General features: G+C 44.7%; 2 protein-coding genes across 2 annotated transcripts; both read right to left on the bottom strand.

Moving 5' to 3' along the window:
- Positions 1 to 3541: 3541 nt before the first annotated feature.
- LOC124660380 (protein STRICTOSIDINE SYNTHASE-LIKE 10-like) lies at positions 3542 to 4573 on the bottom strand. Its single transcript, XM_047198186.1, has one exon. It carries the CDS (start codon positions 4571 to 4573, stop codon positions 3542 to 3544), a length of 1032 nt encoding a protein of 343 aa, XP_047054142.1.
- An 8694-nt stretch (positions 4574 to 13267) lies between these two features.
- LOC124660378 (protein STRICTOSIDINE SYNTHASE-LIKE 10-like) lies at positions 13268 to 14299 on the bottom strand. The gene has a single exon (XM_047198184.1). The coding sequence runs from the start codon at positions 14297 to 14299 to the stop codon at positions 13268 to 13270; it is 1032 nt and encodes a 343-aa protein (XP_047054140.1).
- Positions 14300 to 15436: the final 1137 nt, after the last annotated feature.

Below are 15436 nucleotides of genomic sequence, written 5' to 3'. Positions count from 1 at the left end.
CAGGCGCGGGCCGAAGGACAGCCACCGGCACCGCGCGGGCTTTGGCCGGCGGCTCTCGGTGGCGGTGGCATCGGGGGAGGGGCCGGAGAGGAGGCCTCGAGGCGGGGAGGGAGAGGGGCCGCCCATGTCGCCGCAGCGCGATGTGGAGCGACGAGAGCAGTTCGGGGGGAGAAACCCCCCTGATAAATCTTCTGTCGCCCAAAGACATACTCCTTCTTTATGATATATGCATGATATATACATCATCCATTTGTGCATGTCAGATGGTGTTAATTAACCTTGTGAACTGAACTAGTGCCACATGGCAAATGTTGTAATTGCAGTATTTGTTTTCCTTGGTTTGTATGATCAAGGAGTGTCAGTTCTAGTCGCATAGGTGAACCAGAAAACTTAGTTTTTTTCTTGTAAATTGAACCAGTAAATGGAAGGAAATTTTGGTATCACAAGTTACAGAAGCAAATGTATTGGACTGCTTCAGTAAACGTGGTACTAAAACTTTCATCGCTCATTCACTCTGTCATGCTTTGGCAAGTCATTCGAAGTTGCAAAGCAGGTAGATGAAGAAAAATATAATGCTTGTTTTTGTACCTGCATGTCTAAAACATCAGAAACCGGACAGATCACATCACCTTTTGCATTGTCGAATCTGGCTCTACACTGACAAATTCTATCGTTAGGGTTCAGATTTGCATATTCTATACATTTGAACGGTTTTAGTGACCAGGAACAAGTTCAGTTTATAGCTGATCTGCTTCCCCAAGTTACAAGCGGAGGGAAAACCCTGTAATTTTGAGTTGGCTGATTCTCTGTACGTTTACATGGTCTACCCATCTGTTTACATATTTTCTTCATATGTGGGAGTTCCTGAAGTGGATAATTTGCTTCTTCATATATTTTTGATCTAATTAGCTAGAGAATCGCTTATTATATATGGTGGTAGGGTATGTTGAGTCTTGCCATTAACCATGTCCCCATCTGGTAGGTGTTGTGGTTGTGCCTGGTTTCTTCATATATTTGCGCTCCTGGCTGCACCAGATAGTGTCCGTCTCGCTTCAGTTAAGTTAAGCTGGTATTTCAAGTCTCAGTCCAGGCGTACTATGGAGCTAAATCAGTTTGGACTTTGCTAGAAATGATTGTACAAAGAAAATACAAATCAGACACCTATTAGGCAATAATCGAGCTGCCTGATACACAACGATCATCAGTGTTCAGAATACATGCGTTATATTTGTCACAAAAAAGATCTCTATATACATTGCCGCACGAGCGATAAATTATTCAGTCACTTATTCACCATCCTTGAATCTCTCAAACTATAGTCTCATGCATCAATATGGTGGAATAGAAAACAATGTTTACTTCAGAGCCTGAAAACTTGAGTATGAATATGTACCTGGGAGAAATGATATAAACACACATGAATGCAATGGGTGCAAATTTTTTATCCAAGACAATGGTAAGGCTGAAGGGACTTGTCCCGGCATGTTCTCTCTCCTATTATTACAGTAGGATTTATTTGTTGTAATTGCCGGTCGAGTAATGAAGACGCCTTGTTTTAACATTTTCTATGAAATTCAAAAAAAGCTTTTTATTATTAGAGAAATAAATCGCTAGTGTGTGTTATATACTTATATTACTTTAAAAATATCTTTTCAGAGAAAAAGTTGTCAGTGTATGTTATATTAGTTCAATAACTAACAATGGAACAGTGTTTTTTTGCTTGTACAGCTAGAGAACCCACAATATATAGCGAGTATTTTCTTGCTTTTCTTTTGAAAGGTTCATCCCACAATAAAAGGAGCTTGACGGAAATTAGCTTTTTTTGGATATGAAAATGAAAGAAAATAATATATAATAATTTGTTCATAATATGTGTCGATTACACATTTGCACCAGGAGAAAATGAACTGGAAAATTACACGAAAGGATAAAATATAAGAAACAAAAAAGCTATGTTGAATCAACCTATCTCTATTTGCGTTTAACTACACTGACGTAAGGCAGATCCACGGAACCCATGTAGATTTTGAAGGTTTATGCTTATATTTATCTTTCCCTGTTATCCTGATTATGTTATGAAGAAAGAGGCGAAGAAAATACAGTGGTAAGTGATGGAGCAGATTAGGTTCTTATGTGTTCAGATTTTTTTCTAATTCTACTATTGATTACAGTTTGTTGTTTTATCATGGTAATACCTTGAAGAGTCTGGTAATTGTTAATATGAGTGCATCCCTTCCTCACAGCTTCAGTTAACGGGGTACTAAAACTTTCATCACTCATTCACTCTATCATGCTTTGGCAAGTCATTCCAAGTTGCAAAGCAGGTACATGAAGAAAAATGTTTTTGTATCGGAAACCGGACAGATCACATCACCTTTTGCATCACCGAGTCTGGCTCTACACTGACAAATTCGATCGTTAGGGTTAAGATTTGCATATTCCATACATTTGAATGGCTTCAGTGGCCAGGAACAAGTTCAGTTTATAACTGATATGCTTCCCCTAGTTACAAGCGGTGGGAAAAACCTGTAATTCTGAGTTGGCTGATCTGTATACGTTTACATGGCCTACCCATCTGTTTTACATATTTTCTTCATATGTGGGAGTTCTTGATGTGGATAATTTGTTTCTTCATATATTTTGGGAATAATTAGCTAGAAAAATCACTTGTTATATATGGTGGAAGGGTATCGCGCGGTAAACGTGATAAGCTACTCTCAAACAAACAAACAAAATATGCTGGTTGGGTATGTTGAGTCTTGCAATGAACCATGTCGCCGGCTGGTAGGTGTTGTGGTTGTGCCTGGTTTCTTCATATATTTTGCGCTCCTAGCTGCACCGGATGATGTCCGTCCCACTTCAGTTAAGTTAACCTGGCATTTCAAGTCTCGGTCCAGATGTACTATGGAGCTAAATCAGTTTGGACTTTGCTAGAACTGATTGTACAAAGAAAATACAAATCAGACACCTAGCGTTATATTGTCACAAGAAAGATATCTATATATATTGCCGCACGAGCGATAAATTATCCAGTCACTTATTCACCATCCTTGAATCTCTCAAACTATAGTCTCATGCATCAATATGCTGGAAGAGAAAACAATGTGTACTTCAGAGCCTGAAAACTTGAGTATGAATCTGCAACACTGAATTTGCTCGTACAGTTAGAGAACCCACAATAGAGTAATTTCTTGCTTTGCTTTTGAAAGATTCAGTAGGAGGGTAGGAGCTTTTCAGACCAATAAATTGGCAGTGTATGTTATATCAGTTCAATAACTAACAGTGGAACAGTGAATTTGGTTGTACAGCTAGAGAACCTACAATATATAGCGAGTATTTTCTTGCTTTGCTCTTAAAAGGTTCATCCCACACTAAAAGGAGCTTGACAGAAATTATCTTTTTTAGACATGAAAATGAAAGAAATTAACATATAATAATTTTCTGATAATATCTGTCAATTACACCAAGAGAAAATGAACTGGAAAATTACACGGAAGAATAAAATATAGGAAACAAAAAGCTATGTTGAATCAACCTATCTCTATTTGCGTTTAACTACACTGACATAAGGCAGTTCCACGGAACCCATGTAGATTTTGCCGTTGTTCCTCTCCATTATCTCCGTCGGTCTCACGCTCTTGGGACCTCTCATCTCTTCTAGTATCTTCCCGTTGGAGCCGACCCTCACAGCGAGCAAATGGCTATCCCGGCCGAAAGGAAGTTCGTTTTTCTCACGGTGTAAAGCCACCCAATAACCTCCCTTGTTGCTAGGTCTCACATTATCAGGATATCCCGGGAGGTCGGCAAAAGGCTCGGATCTTCCAGTGTTGGGACCTTTGATCCAGTGCCTTAGTAGCTTGCAAGGACCGGTCGATGCAACCACAAGGTGTGTACGGTCGGTGCTGACGGCGACGCCATTAGGGTAGGTTATATCTGTCTGGAGCACCGTGACATCTGAGGTTCGCGGGTCATACCTCATGAGACGCCCCGTGGAGTCCCCAGTTCTCGTCACCATCTCGTGCTGCGCCCTGTTGTAGTTCATAGAGCTGTCCGTGAAGTAGACCTGGCCGGTAGTTTGGTCGACGTCAACCCCGTTGGTGAAGCTTAGAGGTATGCCATCGACATTGTTGACCAGCACCGTCGCCTCCCCGCCGCCTGGGCCAACCCTCATGAGACCCTTGTACGCGTCGGCGATGTACAGGTCTCCTGTCTTCTGGTCGAACCGAAGGCCGAGCGGGCGGCCACATTGGCTCTCCGTCGCTGTCTCCGGGCGGAACTTGGTGGCCGTGCACATCTTGCTGTCGTAGCCGGGGCCGTGCGTGTAGGTCGTCCATCCGAGCTTGTCGCCGTTCCACTTGAGGACACGGCCGTCGGAGACGCCGCTGTAGGGGCCCTGGCCCTGTCCGTCGAAAGCGACGCTCTCCGGCCCGCGGACGGTCCCGCGCGGCAGCGGCAGGTGCTGGCTCCGGGTGGCGTCGAAGCTGGCGGCCGCCATAGCGGCGGGCAGGAAAAGCATGACCAGGATCACCAGGGCGATCGTAGCCTTGGCAAGGCGGCTCATCCCGCAACCCATATTTGCTTGTTGTTTCTTCGATTGGTCGATCTATCAAGTTCACGTCGTTGGCTAGCTCGTATTTGGTTCTGCGATGGGGCTTCGTATGTGGTTGGCTGATTCGCTAGCTCGATGGTTTGTGGAGAGACCACGGTGGGTGCCTGCACTTATATACTACACTGTAGTACTGATCGAGAACTATCTACCGTTCCGAGTCGGTGCATAATACACGCCAGAGGCTGACTCGGTTCGTATGCTTTGGAAGAGAAGCAGACTCCGAGTCGTAGTATCTACATACGAACTGATGGAGACTTAAGTGCAGCGATTCCGAGCGCGACGGTGATTGCGCGTTGAACACGGCGAGCTGCCGACGAACGGAAGGCCTCTCCTTCACTAGCTGCCCAGCTCCCGCTCCGTACGTGCAGTAGCTCTCCGAACGTGCAATTACAACATTAGAAGGTACACTTGTCGTAGTGATGCAGAATCACAGGACCGGGCCGGCAAAATTTGGGGCCCTGTCGAAACTTTAAAATGGGTCCTACCTCATTAGAAAAATACAATTAATAAAAGTTATAATATATATATGTCTTAAATGGTAGTTTAAATTGATAAACTACTCTCGACGCCCGTATATTTTAAGCTCGCGATAAGATTATCTTAAAAATAGTTTTAAAAGGAAAAATATGGTTTAAAACCCATACCGGCCCGATGGTCTTAAAAAAAGACCTAATGGAGCCCTATCAAATTTACCTTTTTTCAAATCGTTTTGATGCATGAAGTTATCCCAACAAGTATACGTAATAAATAAGTCAATTATAAGAATTATCCTCACAAGAGTAATACAATATTACAATATTAAATTTACCTCGGTCTCTATAAATTAAAATCGTAGTAATTATTTAATAAAATGAGGAATCAAATATTTGTGTCATAGGCATCAATTCGAAAAGAAAAAGCCAAAGAATACTAGGAATGCAGCTGGAGCGATGGAGTAAGCGGATGATGATTTAAACAGTGTTATTTCTTATGCTAATACTCGACCAAGGTTTGGTTCTTTTGCTTGGAGTATTGCTTTTCCATCCTCTGTATTGTGTCATTTCTATTCTGATTTTTGCCTGTCTGGAACATTATGGCAGGAAGTTATGCACCTCTTTCATAGGTTCGAAACTAACATATGGATATTGGTGCCATGTACGCCGACGTTGCTGGGATCTTTGTGAACCCCCGCAAGGACGACCTCAGTGCCATCTCCTCTATCCTAGACTGCTTCGGGAAAGCTAGTGGGCTTGTCACCAACATGACGAAGACGGAAATCTTCCCGGTGCGCTGTGCGGACATTGACGTGCTGGACATCCTCACTGACTTCCCGGCTAAACTGGCCAGTTTCCCTGGAAAATACCTTGGCCTACCTCTCCACTTTCGACGCCTCCGAAAGGTCGACCTGTAGCCTCTGATCGACAAGATTGCGGGAAAGTTGCCGGGATGGATGGGCAAGAACTTAGCGCGGCCAGGAAGAGTCATCCTTGCTAAGACGGTCCTCATGGCTACCGGTATATACCACGCTACGGTCATACCGCTGCCTAAATGGGCTAGAGACAGGATCAACAAGATTGCCAGGACCTTCGTCTGGGCGGGGGACGAGGGAGAACATGCGGCTCAAGGGAAAGCCCTCGTGGAATTGGAAAACGGTGTGCAGGCCGAAGACTCTGGGGGGCTTGGGAATGCCGGATATTGAAAGATCTGGAAGAGCTTTAAGGCTCCGCCGGCCTTGGCTCCAATGGACTGACCACGAGGGTGCGTGGGCGGGATCAAAGCTTCCCCGTGACGAGACCGACATGGCGCTTTCGGGGCCTCCACCAAGATCACTATTGGCAACGGAAAGCTTACCTCCTTCCGGCACGACAAGCGGGTGTGGACGGGGCCCCCTTTCGACTTGGGCGCCTGACCTTTTCAAGATCGCCTCCAGGAAAAACCGCACGGTTGCCAAAGAGTTGAGCGACAACAACTGGATCCGCTCCGTCAACAGGATAAACACACCCACGCAGCTGGCGCAATATTTAGAGCTTTGGGACATCATCCAAGCCGTCAACCCGGCCCCTGGGCAACCAGACTCCATTTTATGGACTCTCACTACCGACTCGACTTACAGTGCCAGCTCTGCTTACAAGGCTCAGTTCTTCGGTGGTCAGGCTAGATTTCTCGCAACAAAGATATGGTTTGCTCACGCCGAACCGAAGTGCAAGCTTTTTGGATGGCTTGCCCTGCATGGAAAGCTGCTAACTGCTGATATGCTCGCCATTAGGGGCTGGCCACATGAACCTCTATGTCCTCTATGTCTACATGCGCCCGAGACGGCCAACCACCTATGCAAAGATTGCCCCTTCACTATAGCCATTTGGAACCGGATGAAGACCTGGGACAACGATGACAGCCCTGATAATCGCCACGTCCACCAATCCATCACTGAGTGGTGGGATGACTTGATCTCTGCAAAGGCTACAAAGGAACAAAAACGCATCAGCGGCCGGTTCCTATATGTTCTTTGGAATGCTTGGAAGGAACGAAACATACGCATTTTCACGGGGCGCCGCCTTACCTATCTTGAGGTTGCCGATATCGCAGAGGAAGACGTCCTCCAGAGGGATCGTGCCACCAACGGCTTCGGGCCGGCCATACCGGCCAAACCTGACTGACCTTTTTCCCTCTTCTTTTTTCTTTGCGTGGTTTTCTGGGGCATATTCCCACCTTAATCTAAATATGCCCTCTCCTGTACAGTTTGGTCGGTTTTTCCCCCTTGCTTAATGAAAAGGCAGTGCTCCTGCCGGTTGCTCCAAAAAAATATTGGTGCACCTGTAAATGTGCACCAATTTTTTTTGTTCAAGTTAGTTTGTTCATTGTCATATATAACTTAGGCTTACACTGTTTGCTCTCTCAGCATTGATTCAATCTCTAAAGTCCTCTCCGAGATGAGGTTTGGCTACAAAAAAGTGGCAGGCTCATTTACAAATCTTATTAACCTTGTTAACTGAATTACTGAAATAGTACTACATGCCTATGTTTTGTTGTTACTCCCGTTGTTTCAAAAAGCAGTGCTAATGCAATTGTAAGAGTTACCTTATATTGAAGTGCATCTTCTTGAGGCATCAGCTATGTGCTCTGCTCTTCAGTTTGATTCAGAATGCACCTGCATATACACAGTATCTTCTTCCCACTTTATAAAGAACTGAAGAGTTTGCTCCAAGGTTTAAAATAGCGTGCTAAATGAAGTAGCGGCAGCCTCCTTTAAACGTTGTGGACGCTATATCGTGCTAATAGCGTGGTATATTTCAAATAGCGTTTTCAAAATAATACTAAATATAGCCTAAAAATAAATAATTTTACTAGAACGAATGGATATATAGTTTAAAGCTGACTGAATCATACATACATAACCACACATAAAAATAGATCATAAATATTTTAGAAGGATAACATCAGCATGTCACAGGGCAACAACATAGTATAAATTATTTAATAAAAATATTAGCATTAGCGATATTATCTTCTGATTTAGAAGTGGAACCAACAGATTGCACTTCATCACCACAAAAAAGTGAAAGCAACTTGCCCGAAAAAATAGCGCTAACGCTATGAGTTTTAGCGCGATATAACATGCTATTCGCAAATAGCGGCACAGCGAGCAAAATTACTAAAACTTAGCGTGGACCCTCTAGATATGCTATAGTGCGCTATTAGCGGAGAAATAGCGTGCTATTTTAAACCTTTGCTCTCGCAAGCCTGATCCAATTTCTGAATTCTCCTCGAGAAGAGGTTGTAGTGATCAACATGATGTCTGAGTATCGGCCCCTGATAAATATTTAAACATATGGCTCGATGAGCCCGACTTTTAATTAACAAAGCCATCGACTGGTAAGGAGTACAAAGAAAACGAAAACTGAAGAGAAACCAAAAAACTGGGGTTAGCACAAGGGTGATGCAAAGCTACAGCCTAAACCAAGAAAAGACCAGGCAGAACTGATCAAGGATCCAGACTACAAGATCTACAAGAGCGCCCAAGGCTACAATTAAACATCGGTAGCTCGGCCTGAAACTTCAAGCAAAAAAGATGCCACTCCATGGAGCCGCACACACAGGGCCGCCTTGTAGAGGACCACCATCAACGAGGAAACTAGCTAAATGCGCTAGTGAGCAGACGAGACTCCATATATCAAAGGGGGGAACTTCATGAAAACAACTTTAGGAAGGGGTACGGCGCACACGAGCGTCGCCGTTGTCGGCACAAGGGAGCTGTGCAATGCTTTCGTGGAAGCTTCAACCCCCACCCCAAGAAAATCCCAAGTCTTTGCACCTGCCGTCAGGACAGCCACCGGCTGTTGAGAACCACCGGTGTCCCTCGTGCCACGACACAAGCTCTGACAACCACCCTAGGCTCGAGAGCGGCCACGCGAACCAGATGCACACCGTTTATATGAAGCCGTTCACAGCAAGACTCAGGGCATCGAACAGTAGATTTTCCGAGGAGGACCTCGGAGAGAACGCAAGTCAGCAAGACAGCAGACAGTGCACCGGGGGAAGGCAACTAGCGGCAGACGTGTGTCATGGCCACGCCTCCAACGAGGTGAACGGCATCCAAAGACGTCGTTGTCGCCGATAATGGCCGAAGCCTTGCGGTGCTTTCGTGGCCACACCATCGTGCACGCTAGTGTCCCTACAGGCTAAACCCAACGAACTAAACCAGTCCTTAAGGGGCAATTCCGAGACGCGCCATCCCCACAGGTGTCACAGTTGGCCGGGGAATCATGCAGTCGGCGGCGACGAAACTCGCCACCATGCCAGTGAAGCGCCATCCACACGGCCCAAAAAACACAGTCTCTCTCAAGCGGAGCAAACCCGAGAGAGGCAAACAAGATGTCCCTGCCCCTGCAACGAACTTCTGCAGCTAGTACAGGACCGGCGTCACACCAGGCAACGAAGCCGCCCAAGCTCCGGCCACAACCTCTACTAGCCATGGAGAGGAACCCGCACCAACCAGGCCCAGCTCCAGCGTATCTGGCCCGCTCAGCCCGTGGCCACCCAGATGAGGCCCAGACCTCAGCCCAACGGTCCAGATCTGGGCCCGCCGCCACCACCCCTGGCCACGGCCGCCCCGGCTACTTGACGCCAACGCCGCCGACCAAGCCGCCGAGCAGCGCCGACACCCCGCCAGGCTCCGCGGCACCCATCGCCGGTTGGAGGAAGCGGCAATGCCACCAGGGAAAGCCATCCCGCGAGGCCCTCACCAGGCGCGGGCCGAAGGACAGCCACCGGCACCGCGCGGGCTTTGGCCGGCGGCTCTCGGCGGCGGTGGCATCGGGGGAGGGGCTGGAGAGGAGGCCTGAGGCGGGGGAGGGAGAGGGGCCGCCCATGTCGCCGCAGGGCGATGTGGAGCGACGAGAGCAGTTCGGGGGGAGAAACCCCCCTGATAAATCTTCTGTCGCCCAAAGACATACTCCTTCTTTATGATATATGCATGATATATACATCATCCATTTGTGCATGTCAGATGGTGTTAATTAACCTTGTGAACTGAACTAGTGCCACATGGCAAATGTTGTAATTGCAGTATTTGTTTTCCTTGGTTTGTATGATCAAGGAATGTCAGTTCTAGTCGCATAGGTGAACCAGAAAACTTAGTTTTTTCTTGTAAATTGAACCAGTAAATGGAAGGAAATTTTGGTATCACAAGTTACAGAAGCAAATGTATTGGACTGCTTCAGTAAACGTGGTACTAAAACTTTCATCGCTCATTCACTCTATCATGCTTTGGCAAGTCATTCGAAGTTGCAAAGCAGGTAGATGAAGAAAAATATAATGCTTGTTTTTGTACCTGCATGTCTAAAACATCAGAAACCGGACAGATCATATCACCTTTTGCATTGTCGAATCTGGCTCTACACTGACAAATTCTATCGTTAGGGTTCAGATTTGCATATTCTATACATTTGAACGGTTTTAGTGACCAGGAACAAGTTCAGTTTATAGCTGATCTGCTTCCCCAAGTTACAAGCGGAGGGAAAACCCTGTAATTTTGAGTTGGCTGATTCTCTGTACGTTTACATGGTCTACCCATCTGTTTACATATTTTCTTCATATGTGGGAGTTCTTGAAGTGGATAATTTGCTTCTTCATATATTTTTGAGCTAATTAGCTAGAGAATCGCTTGTTATATATGGTGGTAGGGTATGTTGAGTCTTGCCATTAACCATGTCCCCATCTGGTAGGTGTTGTGGTTGTGCCTGGTTTCTTCATATATTTGCGCTCCTGGCTGCACCAGATAGTGTCCGTCTCGCTTCAGTTAAGTTAAGCTGGTATTTCAAGTCTCAGTCCAGACGTACTATGGAGCTAAATCAGTTTGGACTTTGCTAGAAATGATTGTACAAAGAAAATACAAATCAGACACCTATTAGGCAATAATCGAGCTGCCTGATACACAACGATCATCAGTGTTCAGAATACATGCGTTATATTTGTCACAAAAAAGATCTCTATATACATTGCCGCACGAGCGATAAATTATTCAGTCACTTATTCACCATCCTTGAATCTCTCAAACTATAGTCTCATGCATCAATATGGTGGAATAGAAAACAATGTTTACTTCAGAGCCTGAAAACTTGAGTATGAATATGTACCTGGGAGAAATGATATAAACACACATGAATGCAATGGGTGCAAATTTTTTATCCAAGACAATGGTAAGGCTGAAGGGACTTGTCCCGGCATGTTCTCTCTCCTATTATTACAGTAGGATTTATTTGTTGTAATTGCCGGTCGAGTAATGAAGACGCCTTGTTTTAACATTTTCTATGAAATTCAAAAAAAGCTTTTTATTATTAGAGAAATAAATCGCTAGTGTGTGTTATATACTTATATTACTTTAAAAATATCTTTTCAGAGAAAAAGTTGTCAGTGTATGTTATATTAGTTCAATAACTAACAATGGAACAGTGTTTTTTTGCTTGTACAGCTAGAGAACCCACAATATATAGCGAGTATTTTCTTGCTTTTCTTTTGAAAGGTTCATCCCACAATAAAAGGAGCTTGACGGAAATTAGCTTTTTTTGGATATGAAAATGAAAGAAAATAATATATAATAATTTGTTCATAATATGTGTCGATTACACATTTACACCAGGAGAAAATGAACTGGAAAATTACACGAAAGGATAAAATATAAGAAACAAAAAAGCTATGTTGAATCAACCTATCTCTATTTGCGTTTAACTACACTGACGTAAGGCAGATCCACGGAACCCATGTAGATTTTGAAGGTTTATGCTTATATTTACCTTTCCCTGTTATCCTGATTATGTTACGAAGAAAGAGGCGAAGAAAATACAGTGGTAAGTGATGGAGCAGATTAGGTTCTTATGTGTTCAGATTTTTTTCTAATTCTGCTATTGATTACAGTTTGTTGTTTTATCATGGTAATACCTTGAAGAGTCTGGTAATTGTTAATATGAGTGCATCCCTTCCTCACAGCTTCAGTTAACGGGGTACTAAAACTTTCATCACTCATTCACTCTGTCATGCTTTGGCAAGTCATTCCAAGTTGCAAAGCAGGTACATGAAGAAAAATGTTTTTGTATCGGAAACCGGACAGATCACATCACCTTTTGCATCACCGAGTCTGGCTCTACACTGACAAATTCTATCGTTAGGGTTAAGATTTGCATATTCCATACATTTGAATGGCTTCAGTGGCCAGGAACAAGTTCAGTTTATAACTGATATGCTTCCCCAAGTTACAAGCGGTGGGAAAAACCTGTAATTCTGAGTTGGCTGATCTGTATACGTTTACATGGCCTACCCATCTGTTTTACATATTTTCTTCATATGTGGGAGTTCTTGATGTGGATAATTTGTTTCTTCATATATTTTGGGAATAATTAGCTAGAAAAATCACTTGTTATATATGGTGGAAGGGTATCGCGCGGTAAACGTGATAAGCTACTCTCAAACAAACAAACAAAATATGTTGATTGGGTATGTTGAGTCTTGCAATGAACCATGTCGCCGGCTGGTAGGTGTTGTGGTTGTGCCTGGTTTCTTCATATATTTTGCGCTCCTAGCTGCACCGGATGATGTCCGTCCCACTTCAGTTAAGTTAACCTGGCATTTCAAGTCTCGGTCCAGATGTACTATGGAGCTAAATCAGTTTGGACTTTGCTAGAACTGATTGTACAAAGAAAATACAAATCAGACACCTAGCGTTATATTGTCACAAGAAAGATATCTATATATATTGCCGCACGAGCGATAAATTATCCAGTCACTTATTCACCATCCTTGAATCTCTCAAACTATAGTCTCATGCATCAATATGCTGGAAGAGAAAACAATGTGTACTTCAGAGCCTGAAAACTTGAGTATGAATAAATTGTCAGTGTATGTTATATTAGTTGAAAACTAACACTGCAACACTGAATTTGCCCATACAGTTAGAGAACCCACAATAGAGAGTAATTTCTTGCTTTGCTTTTGAATGATTCAGTAGGAGGGTAGGAGCTTGACAGAAATTAGCCTTTCTTGACATGAAAATGAAAGAAATAACATATAATAATTTGCTGATAATATGTGTCGATTACATTGGGTATTCTGGCAGAAAATAAACTGGAAAATTACACTGAGGGATAAAATATAAGTAACAAAAATCTATGTTCAATCAAACTATCTCTATTTGCGTTTAACTACACTGACATAAGGCAGCTCCACTGAACCCATGTAGATTTTGCCATTGTTCCTCTCCATTATCTCCGTCGGTCTCACACTCTTGGGACCTCTCATCTCTTCTAGTATCTTCCCGTTGGAGCCGACCCTCACAGCAAGCAGATGGCTATCCCGGCCAAAAGGAAGCTCGTTTTTCTCACGGTGTAAAGCCACCCAATAACCTCCCTTGTTGCTAGGTCTCACATTATCAGGATACCCCGGGAGGTCGGCAAAAGGCTCGGATCTTCCAGTGTTGGGACCTTTGATCCAGTGCCTTAGTAGCTTGCAAGGACCGGTCGATGCAACCACAAGGTGTGTACGGTCGGTGCTGACGGCGACGCCATTAGGGTAGGTCATGTCTGTCTGGAGCACCGTGACATCTGAGGTTCGCGGGTCATACCTCATGAGGCGCCCCGTGGAGTCCCCAGTTCTCGTCACCATCTCGTGTTGCGCCCTGTTGTAGTTCATAGAGCTGTCCGTGAAGTAGACCTGGCCGGTAGTTTGGTCGACGTCAACCCCGTTGGTGAAGCTTAGAGGTATGCCATCGACATTGTTGACCAGCACCGTCGCCTCCCCGCCGCCTGGGCCAACCCTCATGAGACCCTTGTACGCGTCGGCGATGTACAGGTCTCCTGTCTTCTGGTCGAACCGAAGGCCGAGCGGGCGGCCACATTGGCTCTCCGTCGCTGTCTCCGGGCGAAACTTGGTAGCCGTGCACATCTTGCTGTCGTAGCCGGGGCCGTGCGTGTAGGTCGTCCATCCGAGCTTGTCGCCGTTCCACTTGAGGACACGGCCGTCAGAGACGCCGCTATAGGGGCCCTGGCCCTGTCCGTCGAAGGCGACGCTCTCCGGCCCGCGGACGGTCCCGCGCGGCAGCGGCAGGTGCTGGCTCCGGGTGGCGTCGAAGCTACCGGCCGCCATAGCGGCGGGCAGGAAAAGCATGACCAGGATCACCAGGGCGATCGTAGCCTTGGCAAGGCGGCTCATCCCGCAACCCATATTTGCTTGTTGCTTCTTCGATTGGTCGATCTATCAAGTTCGCGTCGTTGGCTAGCTCGTATTTGGTTCTGCGATGGAGCTTCGTATGTGGTTGGCTGATTCGCTAGCTCGATGGTTTGTGGAGAGACCACGGTGGGTGGCTGCACTTATATACTGATCGAGAACTATCTACCGTTCCGAGTCGGTGCATAATACACGCCAGAGGCTGACTCGGTTCGTATGCTTTGGAAGAGAAGCAGACTCCGAGTCGTAGTATCTACATACGAACTGATGGAGAGCTTTGCTTAAGTGCAGCGATTCCGAGCGCGACGGTGATTGCGCGTTGAACACGGCGAGCTGCCGACGAACGGAAGGCCTCTCCTTCACTAGTTGCCCAGCTCCCGCTCCGTACGTGCAGTAGCTCTCCGTACGTGCAATTACAACATTAGAAGGTTACATTTGTCGTAGTGATGCAGAATCACGTACAGGGCCGAGCCGGCAAAATTTGGGGCCTGTGCGAAACTTTAAAATGGGTCCTACCTCATTAGAAAAATATAATTAATAAAAAATTATAATATATATATATATATAATGGAAGTTTAAATTGATAAACTACTCTCGACGCCCGTATATTTAAAGCTCACGATAAGATTATCTTAAAAATAATTTTAAAAGGAAAAATATGGTTTAAAACCCATACCGGCCCGATGGTCTTAAAAAAGACCTAATGGAGCCCTATCAAATTTACCTTTTCAAATGGTTTTGATGCATGAAGTTATCCCAACAAGTATACGTAATAAATAAGTCAATTATAAGAACTATCCTCACAATAGTAATACAATATTACAATATTAAATTTACCTCGGTCTCTATAAATTAAAATCGTAGTAATTATTTAATAAAATGAGGAATCAAATATTTGTGTCATAGGCATCAATTCGAAAATAAAAAGCCAAAGAATACTGGGAATGCAGCTGGAGCGATGGAGTAAGCGGATGATGATTTAAACAGTGTTATTTCTTATGCTAATACTCGACCAAGGTTTGGTTCTTTTGCTTGGAGTATTGCTTTTCTATCCTCTGTATTGTGTCATTTCTATTCTGATTTTTGCCTGTCTGGAACATTATGGCAGGAAGTTATGCACCTCTTTCATAGGTT

This window comes from Lolium rigidum, chromosome 6 (genome assembly GCF_022539505.1).
Source record: "Lolium rigidum isolate FL_2022 chromosome 6, APGP_CSIRO_Lrig_0.1, whole genome shotgun sequence".
NCBI lineage: Eukaryota > Viridiplantae > Streptophyta > Magnoliopsida > Poales > Poaceae > Lolium > Lolium rigidum.
This window is presented reverse-complemented; position numbering and strand designations above follow the sequence as displayed.

Coding starts and splice junctions, on each gene's coding strand:
- LOC124660378 (XM_047198184.1), bottom strand. CDS start 14,299: ATGGGTTGCGGGATGAGCCGCCTTGCCAAGGCTACGATCGCCCTGGTG.
- LOC124660380 (XM_047198186.1), bottom strand. CDS start 4,573: ATGGGTTGCGGGATGAGCCGCCTTGCCAAGGCTACGATCGCCCTGGTG.